The sequence below is a fragment of the Symphalangus syndactylus genome, chromosome 8 (assembly GCF_028878055.3).
Source record: "Symphalangus syndactylus isolate Jambi chromosome 8, NHGRI_mSymSyn1-v2.1_pri, whole genome shotgun sequence".
NCBI classification, from domain to species: Eukaryota; Metazoa; Chordata; class Mammalia; order Primates; family Hylobatidae; genus Symphalangus; species Symphalangus syndactylus.
The window spans coordinates 44,035,529-44,052,307 of NC_072430.2; the positions used below are offsets into that span (position 1 = coordinate 44,035,529).

The 16,779-nt window shown below is 47.2% G+C and overlaps 2 protein-coding genes across 17 annotated transcripts in view; one reads left to right on the forward strand and one right to left on the reverse strand.

Annotated features, from left to right (window-relative positions):
• The window catches only part of DCAF4 (DDB1 and CUL4 associated factor 4), a 33,396-nt gene extending 26,317 nt beyond the window's left edge, over positions 1-7,079 (reverse strand). For 4 of the 16 annotated variants that reach the window (XM_063644283.1, XM_063644278.1, XM_063644273.1 and 1 more), the window contains exon 1: positions 6,496-6,748. The gene's annotated coding sequence lies outside the window, so the exon portion shown is untranslated. Of the gene's footprint in view, positions 1-2,107; positions 2,183-6,495; positions 6,749-6,881 lie in introns of those variants that run through there. The other 12 variants (XM_063644277.1, XM_063644284.1, XM_063644276.1 and 9 more) reach the window with 9 other exon arrangements.
• Positions 3,794-4,162, forward strand: LOC129487695 (large ribosomal subunit protein eL36-like). Its single transcript, XM_055288908.2, has one exon. The coding sequence runs from the start codon at positions 3,824-3,826 to the stop codon at positions 4,139-4,141; it is 318 nt and encodes a 105-aa protein (XP_055144883.1). The 5' UTR covers positions 3,794-3,823; the 3' UTR covers positions 4,142-4,162.
• Positions 7,080-16,779: the final 9,700 nt, after the last annotated feature.

Sequence of the window (16,779 nt, forward strand, 5' to 3'; positions counted from 1 at the left end):
TGAACAAATCAATCTTAAGATGCAGGCAATGGGAAATATGGGTCTGAGAATACAGAGAGAAATTGAGCCTAAAGAGACAGATTTGAAAGTAAACAGGATATGGTGACATGGACTGGGACAAATGGCACCAAAGTGGTAATGGTATACAGTGAGAATTAGAGACTTTTTTTTTTTTTGAGATGGAGTCTCGCTCTGTCACCCAGGCTGGAGTGCAATGGCACGATCTCGGCTCACTGCAACCTCTGCCTCCTGGGTTCAAGCGATTCTTCTGCCTCAGCCTCCCGAACAGCTAAAGCTACAGGCGTGTGCCACCATGCCTGTCTAATTTTTGTATTTTTAGTAGAGATGGGGTTTCACCATATTGGCCAGGCTGGTCTCGAACTCCTGACCTCGTGATCTGCCCACCTCAGCCTCCCAAAGTGCTGGGATTACCACGCCTGGCCATTAGAGACAATTTTATCTAGTAATAATATAAAACCTAGTATGCATCACAGTTTGTAGATCAGTGCTTCTTAAGGATTATTTTGCCCACCAGGGGACATTTGGCAATGTCTGGAGACATTTTTGTTTGTCACAACTTGGGAGAAGGAGGGGTAGGCTGCTACTAGCGCCTAGTGGGTAAAAGCCAGGGATGCTGCTAACCACCCTACAATGCGCAGGGCAGCTTCCATACATTCTTCAGCAAGAATTATCCAGGGCTGGGTGCAGTGGCTGATGCCTATAATCCCAGCTGCTCGGGAAGCCGAGGCAGGAGGATTGCTTGAACCTAGGAGTTCAAGATCAGCCTGCTCAACATAGCAAGATCCCGTCTCAAACAAACAACATTAAAAAAAAAAAAAAAAAAAAAAGAAAGAAAAAAGAAAAAATTATTCAGCTGGGTGTGATGGCTCACACTTGCAGTTCCAACTACTTGGGAGGCTGAGGTGGGAGGATGGCTTGAATCCGGAGTTTGAGACCAGTGTGGGCAACATAGCAAGACTCCATCTCAAAAACAACAACTAAAGAGTTACCTGGCCCAAAACAGTGCTAAAGCTGAGAAAACCTGTTCTATGTAGGAAGCACTCAAAAACAATTTGCTGGTAACACGCTGCATCTAGCACCTTTGGAGCTGCTCTAGATGTTAAAATCAGGTGTGTTGCAGAAGGTTGGGCTTGGCTTTGTCTTTCAGAGAAACTTTTAAGTACCTCAAGGCATAAAGAATTATAATTTCTAAGAGACTACTATTCTGCAAAGACAATGTTAATCTCAAATAAACACAATTTGGTTTTTTGGAAAATGACCGGACAATATTTATCAAGTAACTTACAAATGTACATGCCTTCCTTCTGGGAATTGCTCCTACAAAAACGATTCCAAGATATTTACAACATTTTTCCGAATCATTTTATAAGGCCAGTATTACCCTGTTACCAAAACCAGACAAAGATCCTATAGGAAGAAAAATATAGGTCAAGGCCGGGGGCAGTGGCTCACGCCTGTAAGCCCAGCACTTTGGGAGGCCAAGGCAGGCAGATTGCCCGAGGTCAGGCGTTCAAGACCAGCCTGGCCAACATAGAGTGAAACCTCATCTCTACCAAAATACAAAAAATTAGTTAGGCGTGGTGGTGCACACCTGTAGTCTCAGCTACTTGGGAAGCTGAGGCAGGAGAATCACTTGAACCTGGGAGGCAGAGGTTGCAGTGAGCCAAGATCATGCCACTGCACTCCAGCCTGGGCAACAGAGCAAGACTCTGTCTCTCAAAAAAAAAAAAAAAGAAAGAAAAATATAGGTCAGTATGGGTTATGAATATATAGACACAAAAATCCTTAACAAAATGCTAGCAAGCGAAATCCAGGAGCATATAAAAAGGATTATATACCATGACCAAGTGGGATTTATCTCAGAAATATAAGGTTGGCTCAACATATGAAAATCAATCAATATATCATACTAATAGATGGGGAAAACCTCACATGATTTTCTCAATTGATACACAGAAAAAGCATGGACAAAATGCAACATCCTTTCATGATTTAAAAAAACACTCAACATACTAGAAACAGAAGGTAGTTTCCTTAACCTGATAAGGAGCATCTACAAAATACCCACACCTAACATCATACTTACTGGCCAAAGACAAAGTTTTCCCTCTATGGTCAGGAACAAGACAAAGATGTTGGTTCTCAATACATCTGTTCAACATTGTAGTGGAAGTTTTAGACAGGCAATTAGGCAAGACAAAGAAATAAAAGGTGACCAAACATGATCTTATATACAGAAAATCCTAAAGAATCCACCAAAAATCTACTAGACCTCATAACTGAGTTCAGCAAGGTTGCAGGATACAAGATCAGTGTAGAAAAACCAGTTGTATTTCTATACACTAGCAATGAACAGCCTGAATATTAAAGAAAAGTTACATTCACAATGGCATCAAAAAGAATAAAGCACTCCTCTGGTCTTGCTCAGGCTCAGTTACAAAAAAAAAAAAAAGAGAAAAAGTACTTAGGAATATATTTAACAAAATTAATGTATGGCGTGTACACAGAAAACTATAAAACACTGTTGAAAGAGATTACAGATTTAATGTAATCCCTATCAAAATTCCAAACGCCATTTTTTTAGCAATGGATAAGCAGATCCTAAATTCATATTATGCAAGGGACCCAGAATACCCAAAATCATCTTGAAAAAGAACAAAGTTGGGAGGACTCACACCTCCCAATTTCAAAATTCCTTACAAAGCTACAGTAATCAAGACACTGTGTTACTGGCGTATGGATAGAAATATAGATCAATGGAGTAGAATTGAGACCAGAAATAAATCCATATGCCTATCTATGGTCAACTGGTTTTCATCTAGGTGCCAAGACCATTCAACAAAAGAAAGAAGTGTCTTTTCAACTGCTGGGACATTTGAATATCAAACTGCAAAAGAATGAATTTGGATCCTTACTTCATACCATATGGGACAAAAATGAACCAAAATGGGTCTAGATCTAAAACTATAAAACTCTTTGAGGGAAACAAAGGTATAAATCATCATGATCTTGATTAGGCAATGATTTCTCAAATATGACACCCAAAACTCACACACACTACATACACACGCACACACACACACACACACACACACATAAATTGGGCTTCATCAAAATTGAAAACTTCTGTGCATCAAAAGACACTATTTAGGGCCGGACACAGTGGCTCACGCCTGTAATCCCAGCATTTTGGGAGGCTGGGACTGGCGGATCACTTGAGGACAGCAGTTCGAGACCAGCCTGATCAACATGGTGAAGCCCCGTCTCTACTACAAATACAAAAATTAGCTCGGTGTGGTGGCGGGCGCCTGTGGTCCCAGTTATTTGGGAGGCTGAGCTAGAAGAATCGCTTGAACCCGGGAGGTGGAGGCTGCAGTGAGCCGAGATGGTGCCACTGCATTGCAGCCTGGGCGACAAGAGCGAAACTCCATCTCAAAAACAAACAAACAAACAAACAAAACCTCCGTCTCAAAAAAAAAAAAAAAAAAAAAAAGAAGCTACACAAATAGCCAACCGGCACATGAAAAAGATACCCAACATCATTAGTCCTTAGGTAGATGCAAATCAAAACCACAGTGAGATACCACTTTATTTATTTATTTACTTATTCCCTTCTACCCCCCTTTTGGCTGAAGTGCAGTGGCGCGATCTCCGCTCACAGCAACCTCCATCTCCCCGGCTCAAGCTGTCCTCCTGCCTCAACCTCGGAGTAGCCGCAATTACAGGCACGCGCCACCACACCAGGCTAATTTAAAAAATATTTTTGGCCTTCCGCCACGGCCGCCATTGGAGAGTAGCAGCCATGGCTCTGCGCTACCCTATGGCCGTGGGCCTCAGCAAGGGCCACAAGGTGACCAAGAACCTGAGCAAGCCAAGGCACAGCCGCCGCCGCGGGCGTCTGAGCAAACGCACCAAGTTTGTGCGGGACATGATCCGGGAGGTGTGTGGCTTCGCTTCGTACGAGCTGCGCGCCATGGAGTCACTGAAGGTCTCCAAGGAGAAACGGGCCCTCAAGTTCATCAAGAAAAGGGTGGGGACGCACATCCGTGCCAAGAGGAAGCGGGAGGAGCTGAGCAAGGTACTGGCCGCCATGAGGAAAGCCGCTGCCGAGAAAGACTGAGCCCCCTCCACTGCCCTCTCCCTGAAATAAAGAACAGCTTGACAGAAAAATAAAATAAAAATAAAAAATATTTTTGTAGAGACGGGGTCTCACTATGTTGCCGCCCAGGCTGGTCTCGAATTTCTGGCCACCAGCAATCCTCCTGCCTTGGTGCAGTGTTGGGATGACAGGCGTGAGCCACCACGCGCGGCAGCAATTCTGAGATTTAACACAGAGAGCCAGTATGTGCCCAGCGTGTGTGTATGTAGTGCACAGAATATGTGGACCACCCTCTATAAAGGTTCATGCATGAGGAGGTCGGCTCTCCCTCACAGTCTAGCAGTTTCCCACACAAAAGCGGCACACATTTTTGCACCGGTCTCCAAAATGGTGTCCGGTTTGGGAGCCCGCAGCTTCCGGAATTACAGGCTCTTCCCTGCTTCAAGGGCACCATTCCTGGCCTGGCCTCAACACGCCCAAGGCGCAGGCCCAGAGGAGGCTGGGCGGGGTGGGGGGCGGGATGCGCTACACCCAGTAGGCAGCAGCCCTGGGCTTCCGTGCCGCCCGCCCGCAGTGCTTAGACCCCCCCCAACACCGGCCAGCCCCGGAGCCAAGTGTGGGGGATGGCAGCCCGCACACATCGGCTGTGGCCTCACCTCCCCCTGGGAGGTAGGCTTGACAGCACAGGGGGTCGGTCCAGCCTTAGCACCGGGCCAAAGCTTAGAATGGGGGAAGGGCTCCATCTCCCCACGGGGCTCTCCAGTTTGGGGGCCTCGGGGCTGTTCTGGTTTCCAGGCTGAGCCTCACCATCTTGTTTAGCACATGGTTAGGGGCCCTGTACTGGAGCCCAACAACCGGGGCTCAGAGACTGGGGCACCCTGGGGCCGCGGGGTTGCTTCTTGGGCGGATGAGAATGTTCCGGAATTAGACAGTGGTGATGGCTGCACAATCTTGCCAATATAATAGTAAAAAAAAAACCACTGGATTGAACCCTTTTAAAAAAGTTAATTTTAGGGTATGTGAACTATATTAAAAAAGGATGTTTACTACACCATGCTGTAATAGTTAAAGTGAGAAACATCCTAGATATCCAACAACAGGGGAATTTTGTAAGAGTCTGTAGACTGGCCGGGCGCGGTGGCTCATGCCTGTAATCCCAGCACTTTGGGAGGCCGAGGCGGGCGGATCACGAGGTCAGGAGATATATGAGACCATCCTAGCCAACATGGTGAAAACCTGTCTCTACTAAAATACAAAAAATTAGCCGCGCGCGGTGGCGCGCCCCTGTAGTCTCAGCTACTCGGGAGGCTGAAGCAGGAGAATCGCTTAAACCCGGGAGGCGGAGGTTGCAGTGAGCCGAGATCGTGCCATTGTGCTCCAGCCTGGGCAACAAGAGTATCCAAAAAAAAAAAAAAAAAAAAAGGGGGGGCGGGGGGGATTCTGTAGACTAGCGGGCTGTAATGTGCAAAACGCTAACGCCACTGGTTTGTAAAGCTGAATACAAAGTAGCTTCTACAGGCCAGGGCGGTGGCTCACGCCTCTAATCCCAGCACTTTGGGAGGCTGAGGTGGGAGGATAACTTGAGCCCAGGAGTTCAAGACCAGCCTGGGCAACACAGTGAGACACCCCTCTGCCCCGTCTTTACAAATAATTTAAAAATTAGCTGGGTGTGGTGGTGCATGCCTACAGTCCCAGCAGTTAGGAGTTGTTCACTGTAAAACAACATTTTAGACAGCTGACTTAAAAAACAACAACAAAGTTTTCTGTTAACATTTAAGAAACACTTCAGACGCAAGCTTTGTACTAACGCCCACCCTGAGTTGGTATTTTCAATCCTATTTTACAAATGAGGAAACAGGCTTACAGGACTAGGTACCATACCCAGCGTAAGTTAAATGGTGGAACAGGGATTCCACTTCTGTTGGTAGGACCCCCAGGCCTGGTTACCCACAGAACACCACCTCAACTCTAATTTCCATCGTTATTTAAAATCAGAGTTTGGGACTTTGTAATTGTTTCCTCTAGGAAGCTGTCCCCTCAGTTTTCTTTGCTTCTGGCTGCGCTGCTGGAGTCACAAGACAATGCCTGTAGAACACCATGGTGAAAGGTGTCATGGTTTCTGAAGCCCCCGGGGAGCCCACGAGGCGTGGAAGAGCTGGCTTTCTCGCTAACACACAACTCAGAGTGGAGGCTAGGGCCAAATCCAGGCCCCGCCACTTGCTAGTTGTGCGCTACCCCCACGGACAACCAAACTGCACCCCTTTCTGCGTCTGACAAGCACATCACAGCGCTGGGAAAAGTTAGCGCCTGTGAAGCCGGCAGCACAGAGCCGGCCACTTCGTAAGCTTCAGCCACGCCTTATCTGTTATGCTGACCTGAATATTCGCGGGGGACACCGCCCCAAGGCCCGCAGCCCAGACCCCGCCAGGTGTCGGGTGGGGCCTTCAGCAGCAGGGCTCAGAGAAGCGCTTAGAGAAACGCCCTCAGCGGCGACACTCGGGGTGCCCTCCCTGCGTGTTTACGGTCGCAGCACTGATCCGGCCGGAGGACCCCACGCGCCCCAGAACGGGCGGAGCGCGCCGGCCCAGCTGCCACCTAGGCCTGGTGGCGCCGGCGTTCCACGTGCTGGCTCCTCCCCGCCCCTCCCCGCCCCTTTCCCTGGCCCTCCTGGCCGCGCCTGTCTCCCACCCCGAGCTCTGCAGCGGGAGCGCGGCAGCCCTCGAACCGACGCCAGTAGGCACCCCAGGCAGCACAGTCTTACCTGTTCAGCGTGTCCCTTCCGGATTCCCCTCGGGCTCAGCTCTGCAGGAGTTGGACCGAAGCGTGCAAGGACCCGGAAAGACCAAGGTGTAGCGTCAGCCAGTTAGGTGGATACGTTTTGGTGTTGTAGCAGCCGATAGGGCTATAGCGGCCGTCCTTTCCTTCTCACTGGACGCGGCTTCTGTCTGTCGACGTCAATAGGGGAGATCTCACGAAGAAGGCGGGGAGTGGGGCTTCGGCTCCTCCCAGGCCTGGCCTGTCGGGGGCGGATGCACGTGGAGGCTGGTCAGGGAGCGCTTGGGGGTGGGGCCAGGCGCACGCGGGGGCGGGGCCGGGGCCTGCTCCCGGAGCAGCGGAACTGTCTGGAGACCCTTTCCTGAGAGGCCGTGTCCTCCTCCCTCCGCAGGGTGATACGGCCCTGGAGAAGTCCTCTCGCTGTAGTGGAAAGAGCGAAGGAGTCTGTGAGGCGAGGGACAGAAGTAACGTGATGTTACGACTGGCAGCGATGTCTTCGGCAGTGGCCTCAGGCGGCCGAGGCCGCTGCCCTGGGTCTGCGTTCAGAGTGTAGCGTAGCGAGCCCTGACCGTGAAACCGGGGGGCCTCCGTGTTGGCTCCAGTACTGCTGCTTGCTGTGGGACCTAGGGCGAGTCTCTTTCCTTCTCTGTGCCTTGATTTCTTCTGTTGAGAGAAGGAATCGGATCCATCATTCTCATGTCTTCTCCAGCTCAGAGTTTGTTCAGACCAATATTTCTAGAATGACCTGTGTGTGCTGTGCCTGTCCCAGGTATCAGCTGACGGTTATGAGATCTTCTGAAAGGAAAACGGAAGCCTCTGATGGGCCTGTGGCCCGAAGAGACAGTTTGTGAGGACAGCTGGGTTCACAGAGGCCAGGCTTGTTGGGGTCCGGCAGTAGGCCTGGTGCGTCATGCGGCTCCATAACACAGGCCCCTGCCCGCGGCTGGACCCGTTAGAAAACTGGCGGTGGGGTTCATCCATTGCACGCCGTGTGAAGGCATTTCAGCTCTTAACCAAGAAGCTAGGATTTCAGGCTAAACTCCTGGCTCTCAGGAGTTTATAGATAAATGCAGGATGTGGAGCGGGGCCGGTTGATGAGGGAAATGAGAGAAGTGGGCATAGTTAGAATAAAGAACCGCTTCATGAAGCTTGAGCGGCCTTGAAGAGAAGGCAGAGAAAAATTCTAGCTGAACAAACAGCGTGACTGGAGGCCGGTTCAAGCCGGCTGGATGGGAGGGGAGTCTTGGAAGCAAAACTCAGCAGGGTGGGTTGGGGCTTGGTGACGCAGGAATTGCCAAGGAAAGAGTAGTCAGGCCGGGTGCTGTGGCTCACGCCTGAAATCCCAGCACTTTGGGAGGTGGAGGCGGGTGGATCACTTGAGGCCAGGAGTTCCAGACCAGCCTGGCCAACATGGCGAAACCCCCATCTCTACTAAAAATACAAAAAATTAGCCAGGCGTGGTGGCGGGCGCCTGTAATCCCAGCTACTCGGGAGGCTGAGGCAGGAGAGTTGCTTGAACCCGGGAGGCGGGGGTTGCAGTGAGCCGAGATAGAGCCATTGCACTCCAGCCTAGGCGACAGAGACCCTGTCTCAAGAAAAAAAAAAAAAAAAAGTAGACAATGGGAGGCTCTGAGGGTTCTAGAGTTGGGAAGTGACAGGACTAGAGCTGTGCTTCTGGGAAATCACCGTGTAGGGGGTTGGGGAGAAAAGATTGTGGAAGTCAGCTGGGAAACCCCTAAGGAACTTATTGCGGCAACAGTCCTTGTGAAAGGTAGTGAGGGCCAAACCAGGGTGGGGGTAGCCAGGATGGAAGGTGGGTACAGATGGGAGGCAGGATTCAGAGAGAGAATCGGCCAGACTTAACTCTTGGGGGGGAGTCAAGCTGGATTTTCCACTGAAGAGCCAGGGGACGCTGGAGGAAGGCGGCAGGAGGAGTTGGCTTGGGCTTGCTGAGTGAATGAGTGGCTGGCAGCCGGCCAGCAGGCTCTGTTGAATGTCCACGGAGGGGACAGTGAGGTGGGCATGAGATATACCTTGGGGACCTGCAACACACAGATAAAAGATTAAAGAATGCAAATCAGTGAACAAATGAAGCTTGCTGGGCCTTGGGCAAGTCAGGAGGCATTCCAACCTCAGTTTCTTCACAGGTTAGAATGAGGGTAAGACACCTACTGAGAAAGGTTGTAAGGAGTAAGCTCTGATGATGGAGTACCTCACCCAGGACTTGCTGCACAGCGTCCATTGGTTAAACACCCTCAATTATGAAGGTAGCTTGGTATCTAGATGGTATATATTACCTTCAGAAGTAAAAATTATTTTTTCATTTCATCTCCAGAATTTGAAGCCAAGGCAAATGTTGTAATGAAAAGGAATGAATCTACAGAAAGAGGGTGGAAAATATCTGGCACATGGTAAAGACTAAAAAAATATTTTTTGTTTGTTTGTTTGTTTGTCTGTTTTGAGACAGAGTCTCACTCTGTTGCCAGGCTGGAGTACAGTGGCGTGATCTCGGCTCACTGCAACCTCTGCCTCCCAGGTTCAAGCTATTCTCCTGCCTCAGCCTCCCAAGTAGCTGAGATTACAGGCGTCCTCCACCACGCCTGGCTAATTTTTTGTATTTTTAGTAGAGATGGGCTTTTGCCATGTTGGCCAGACTGGTCTTGAACTCCTGACCTTAGGTGATCTGCCTGCCTTGGCCTCCCAAAGTGCTGGGGTTACAGGCGTGAACCACCGCACCGGCCTTCAAACACTGGATCTTACTCATTCTTTCAAACTATGTTTTCTTACCCATTAGCCATCCCCACATCCCCCCATCCCCCAAAATATAACATTTAAATGTTAATTTAAACAAATCAACATTTGTTTAAATCAACTGCAGGAGTTGTCCTTTAAAAAAAAAAAAAACAGGCTGGGCGCAGTGGCTCACGCCTGTGATCCCAGCACTTTGGGAGGCCGAGGTGGGCAGATCACGAGGTCAGGAGATGGAGACCATCCTGGCTAACATGGTGAAACCCTGTCTCTACTAAAAATACAAAAAATTAGCTGGGCATGGTGGTGGGTGCCTGTAGTCCCAGCTACTTGGGAGGCTGAGGCAGGAGAATGGTGTGAACCCAGGAGGTGGAGCTTGCAGTGAGTGGAGATCGTGCCACTGCACTCCAGCCTGGGCAACAGAGCAAGACTCCATCTCAAAAATAAAAAATAAAAAAAACAATTTTTTTCTTATAGAGCTATGGTCTTGCTATATTGCCCAGACTGGTCTCAAACTCCTGGGCTTAAGTGATCCTCCTGCCTCAGCCTCCTGAAGTGTTGGGATTACAGGCGTGAACCATTGCACCTGGCAGGAGTTGGCCATTTTAAGAGGTGACTTGTACGTAAGTTGCCACAGGAACTAGGATGCCTGTCAAATCCCATCATGGAGACTAATCCAAAATAAAATCAATGCAAGAGAAATGTAATTAAATTAACATGCCCATTGTAGGGTAACAGTCCATCCAGGGCCTAGAAAAAGGATCATTTTCATCAGAATTTCTCAGTGTTTTTTCAGTAGTATCCAAGTGAGTGTCTTGGTTACTGAAAATCTTAATCTTTTTTTTTTTTTTTTGAGATGGAGTTTTGCTCTTGTTGCCCAAACTGGAGTGCAATGGCATGATCTTGGCTCTCTGCAACCTTTGCCTCCTGAGTTCAAGTGATTCTCCTGCCTCAGCCTCCCAAGTGGCTGGGACTACAGGTATGCGCCACCATGCCGGGCTAATTTTGTGTTTTTAGTAGAGACGGGGTTTCTCCATGTTGGTCAAGCTGGTCTTGAACTCCCAGCCTCAGGTGATCTGCCCACCTCTGCCTCCCAAAGTGCTAGGATTACAGGCGTAAGCCACTGCATCTGGCCGGTCACTGAAAATCTTGATCTAGAACAATTCCCTGGTTCCTTCCCTTTTTTTTTTTTTTTGAGATGGAGTCTTTCTCCGTTGCCCAGGCTGGAGTGCAATGGTGCCATCTCGGCTCACTGCAACCTCTGCCTGCCTGGTTCAAGTAATTCTCCTGCCTCAGCCTCCCGAGTAGCTGGGATTACAGGCACCCGCCACCACGCCCAGCTAATTTTTGTATTTTTAGTGGAGCCAGAGTTTCACCATGTTAGTCAGGCTGATCTTGAACTCCTGACCTCAGGTGATCCACCTGCCTTGGCCTCCCAAAGTGCTGGAATTACAGGCGTGAACCATCGTGCCCAGCCTCTAGTTCCTTTGCTAACCTAATGAAATACCCAACAAAATTCTCTACACCTCTCTGTATGATTAAATGTTCACCAAACTGCTGATGAGTGACTCCATTATCATGATTTTGGAAAAGAGGGAGCCCTGGGTAATGGGCAAGAATATTCTAGACATCAGGAAGTTACATGTCTCAATAATTAACTGATCATATTCGTATTCTGTGTACTTGGGTAGACAAGCAATTTCCAAAGATCTGGTCCCAATAACTTAATACATAAAATGTTGAAACCCATAAATTCAAGGACAAGATTTTGCCTCTAAAATATTAGTCTTAGCTGGTCAGCAGCCTGACCAATATAACAGTAAATAATGCATAATAATCTAAAAAAACTTGAGAAGCAGAAAAGCACGAAGTGAAAAAATACCCAAATTACCTGTGATAAATCCATCCCTCCAAAAAAACCACTGTTAATATTTGTATGTGTTTTTTCTAAGCATGTGTTTGTTGTAACTGTTTATATCCTTCAGTTATTAATTCAAAAAATATTTATTGAGCACTTGGAATGCCAGATCTGTTCTAGGTGCTGGGAATGTAAGTGCATTTTAAGAAAATTGTTTTTGAAAATAATCACAAACTAATAGAAAACTTCCAACTACAGAATTTTTGTTTTTCTTTTCCTGAGGATAACCACTGACTTGATGCGTCATCAGTCTGGAATACTTTTAGTTTGTATTTCTTACAGACATAGGCATTCTTCTATGTATCCAAAGCATAACCATCAAAATTGAAAAATTGACATTGATACACCACTGTCACCTAATCTTCAGCTCCATTCAATTTAATTCAATTGAATTTAATCTCCATGTCATGGAAATTGGTATTTAGAAGCCAAGACCTGAATGCTAAGTGTGCTTATTGCTATTAGGGTATCCCTGTTCCAAGGCCCTCTCCATGGTTACAGTTGGAAACACACACCCACACACTCCCACACACTACAGTGACATCTATATTTATTTGTACATCTATCAATCTACTCATCTATCTTGAAAATCATGAGTTTACACCAATATCTCCAATTCCGATCCATCACTATAGGGCTGATTCCAGTTTTCTCCCTTTCTGTATTTGTAGCTTCCTTCTCCAGCAGTGAGGTTCTCATTATTTTTATTTACTTGTTTGATTAATCCCCTTGTAGGTAGCCATCTCCTCCCTCTGCCCCCACCCCCTACCCAATACAGATGTCCTCCTTCCCCACTCGGGCTCTGGGAACCTGTGCTGGGAAACCCTGTACCCTTTACGCATGAGGAAGCCTTCCCCAGTCTTCCTGGGCTCCAACATTCCATGTGTGGGTACAATTTTGAATAAGACAGACAAATTCCTTCCTTTCAGAGAGCTTACATTCAAGTGGGGAGGGGGACAGATAAATAAAAATAAAAAGACCAGGCGCGGTGGCTCACGCCTGTCATCCCAGCACTTTGGAAGGCTGAGGTGGGCGGATCACCTGAGGTTGGGAGTTCGAGACCAGCCTGACCAACATGGAGAAACCTTGTCTCTACGAAAAATACAAAATTAGCCGGGCATGGTGGCGCATGCCTGTAATCCCAGCTACTTGGGAGGCTGAGGCAGGAGAATTGCTTGAACTCAGGAGGTGGAGGTTGCAGTGAGGGGCCAGAAAACATTCCCAAGCAAGGAAGGAACACCATTGCACTCCAGCCTGGGCAACAAGAGTGAAACTCTGTCTCAAAAAAAAAAAAAAAAAATGAAAAAAAAAAATAAAATAAAATAAAAATAATGGTAATTACAATGACAAGACAAGATGATGTGATAAGAAGTGACTGGGGTGCTACTTTGGGTCAGGTGACTATTCTCTTTTTGCTCCCCTGTCCCCCATCTACTCTTCATCCTTCTTTGGGCTGCTCTGTGCATATCTACAAAATGCATTACCTAGACTCCTTTGCTGCCAGCCTTCTAGTTGAGTTCAACCAGTGAGAGACACCAGTAGTAGATAGGTGGGTGGGTGGAGAGAGAAATGAGGATTTTGCTTGCTCCTTCCTTGCTTGGGAATGTTTTCTATCCCCTTATCCAGGCGCCAGAAATTTCATTTCCTCCCCTTGCTCCTTTGAGCCTCTTGGTGGTCATAGCTTCCCACTCTTGCTAGCCCCTGGGTGCCCCAGTGGTCTTATTTCTCTTCATCTTGCCTAAACTGTTAATAGTTCTTTTGAATCATCTCAGTCGGATTCTGTTTCAGAAAAGGGCTCTTTAAGGTAATTACTATTTTTGTGGTGTTTAAACAGTATATTGTGAATAATGTTTTTTTGAGGTCAATAAGTATTCTTATACAATGTGGTTTTCAAAAGTGCAGTCTGGTTAGTCAAGACAGGTCACTATTTAGCCAGGCTTATCTTTCTGGATCTGAGTGCAGAATGGATTACCTTCTCATCCTGTCCTGGCCTGATGGCTAAGTATCTTAAATTGTGCATTAAAGAGAGAGCATGGGGCCAGGTGTGGTGGCTCACGCCTGTGACTCCAGCACTTTGGGAGGCCAAAGTGGGCAGATCACTTGAGACCAGGAGTTCGAGAGCAGCCTGGCCAACACGGTGAAACCCCATCTCTACTAAAAATACAAAAAATTAAGTGGGCATGGTGGCATGCGCCTGTAGTCCCGGCTACTTGGGAGGCTGAGGCAGGAAAATCGCTTGAATCCGGGAGGCGGAGGTTGCAGTGAGCTGAGATCGTACCACTGCACTCCAGCCTGGGCAACAGAGCAAAAAGAAAAAAAAAAAAAAGAGAGAGAGAGCATGTTGTAGTGACTGTACCTCCCCAGGCATCTAGATTACCCAAGTAATACAGTCTGTGGCTTATTTATGGTATAGAACTGTATTTCCTTCAGCAGGATTCATCCTTAGCTGTTAATTCCTCCACTCCTTGCCATAGAGAGGGGGTCTCGGTCTTAGAAATCAATGAAGCCTTTTCTGGGACACACAGACAAGCCATTGCAGGGGGTGGTGCCAAGAATGGTGCTTTCATTTGGAGGATTCCTAAAATAATTTTTATAGCTTTTTTCCCCCTCTCTGTTAAACATTTGCAAATTTGGAGGTCTTCTTCCAAGGAGAGTCTAGACTAGAGAATGAGGAGGGGCTCACAGGAAGAGTACCTTGCTGGAGCTTCCATGGGCATCATTCCTGATCTCAGCAAGATAAAAGAACATAAAAGGATGGGCATTGTTTCACATGATTGACTTTATTGGTATCAACAGCTTTATAAACATAGAACGCTATAGATTGAGAGAAGGGGGAAAATCCAGCAGAATGAGTACAGGAAAAAAAAAAAAAAAACTTGAGGCATGCAATTGTTCGAAATCTTACTGCCTCCCTGGTTTCTTCTGCATTTGAATTTCTGTTGAACACTGATAGGAGGATTCCCTTTAGGGGACACGAGGAAGGGAATTGGGAAGAATTCGGCTTCCGTTTAGCCCTAGGAAACTACAGAAGGACTTGAAGCCAAACTGAATTAATCAAGAAATGGTATGTGCGTGTGCCTCGGGAGACTTCTTGAAAATCGGATGAGAATGTTGTTCTTGGCCCCAGGAGAGGGGCATAGGGACTTTGAGGGCATGAATCTTTCTGTTGTGTTTTGTGGGATCACATCTGTACAAAATCAGGTAAGCCAAGAAGGCTAACGTAGGCAACCTCTTCAGCCCCAAATTGTGTGCCCCCCCCCATCTCTCAGGTGAGTCAACACCCTTGGGGCCACATGCTTTCATAAATTAATTTATTCCTTGTTCTGTCCCAAATTCGAGGACGTAGTCCCCTGTTATGCATTAAACGAGATAATTTGAAGCACTGTGACCTCATCCTTCCAGATTAGAAAAGTGTTGTACCATGGGTAAATGAGACAACCTATTTGGAAGTGTTTTGCATATTGGAAGGAAGACACTTTATATAATTGTAATTATTGTTAACCATTACCCAAAATACAGCCTGGTGGTCCAGACTGCATGCTGTGGAGGCACTTGGCCTGTGTTTGAATTCCTGTTCCTTTGCAGTTTAACTGTGTGACCTTGGGCATGTTACTTGACCTCTCTGGATCTGAATACAGAATAGATTACCTTCTTATCCTGTCCTGGGTGTCTCCAGGACAGCCCCAGTTTTCCCATCTGAAAAGTGAGGAACCCACTTCAGTGTGAGGATTAAATGTACTGGGATTATACAAAGATGTAGAACAATGCCTGACCCACAGTGAGCGCTTGAGGACACAGTGAATTGGGACCCATAAGGATGCATGATAACCTTCTTCCACAGACATAGTGAGAATCCCAGCAGCTTGGCTGTAAAAGTTTGGAAAGTAAAGGAGAATGCAGAGGGGGGTTTTCCAGGCATCTGTTTTCCCATTCTGAGGCATGGGTATGATTTCTCTACTCCCCTGAGGAAGCAGCTCTTTGAGACAAGGGTAAGATTCAGCCACGGTGTGTTGCTGTTGTAGAAGCTTTAACCACCTCAGCTTACAGCAGAGGTTTCAGCAAAATAAGCTTGTCTTTCTGTAAATGGCTTCTTCTTACCGCATCTCTGTGGACAGTGTCTAATGGTGGGATTGGCTCATTTTCTGGAACCAAATAAACATTTGTTCCCACTAGCCCCATAGTGCTAGCGTCACTATTAATGAGCGGCAGTGTTGTCCATTGCTGCAGGAGTCATTAGGGAAGCCCTGGTAGAGCTCCGTTTATTACCAGGGGAGGTGTCAGAGGCAGAGAAAGCACAGCTGGGGCTTCCAGGCCCCAGCAGATCATGCAGCGCAGGCAGCCAGAGCAATCATTTTTAGACTTGTGAAGTCGGACATAAATTCCAAGAGGAATAAGAATGGGTAAGATAAAGGAGTTGGGGTCTATGATTCAGAGTCATTTTTCAGATTTCTGAAATTTCGAATAAGTTAAGGTTAGATTGTGGTGCAATTTAAAGCACACTTCCTAAGGGGGTCACAATTTGAGCAATGCCTTATTAAGGAACAAGCTAAGCTCTGAGCTGGTTTCTTTGTCAGTGATTGTATTCTCTGATGCTCAGTAAATATGCATTGTAGGTGCCGTGGATTGGCTGAGCCATCAGGGAGATCTTCAGAACGAATAGGGTCTGTCAGAGTGCAACATGCACAGAATATATATTGTGGCAAAATCCACTGGCCCCTTAACTCTGAGACCAAACCAGTCCCTGCAAGCACGCCGAGACTGTGCACAACTAGTTGCTTGGCAGAGAATACTGAATTTACTTATTTATTTTAATTTTTTATTTTTTTGGGACAAAGCCATGCTCTGTCACCCAGGCTGGAGTGCAGTGAAGTGCAATCATGGTTCATTGCAGCCTCAACCTCTCAGGCTCAAGCGATCCTCCCACCTCAGCCTTTTGAATAGCTGAGACTCCAGGTATGTGCCACCATGCCCAGCTAATTTTTTTAAATTTTTCATAGAGATGAGGGTCTCACTATATGTTGCCTAGGCTGGTTTTGAACTCCTGGGCCCAAGTGATCCTTCTGCCTCAGCCTCCCAAAGCACTGGGATTATAGGTGTGAGCCACTGTGTCAGGCTGAATTTATATAGATAATGAGATTGCTACAGAAAGAGGTACTTCTCAGAACCTGCTTAAGGCAGGCTGACGATCACAAAATATTTGTTGGTGCTGGTTTTAGAC

What these genes read in the sequence shown, in the direction of transcription:
- LOC129487695 (XM_055288908.2), top strand. Translation starts at nt 3,824, where the DNA reads ATGGCTCTGCGCTACCCTATGGCCGTGGGCCTCAGCAAGGGCCACAAG.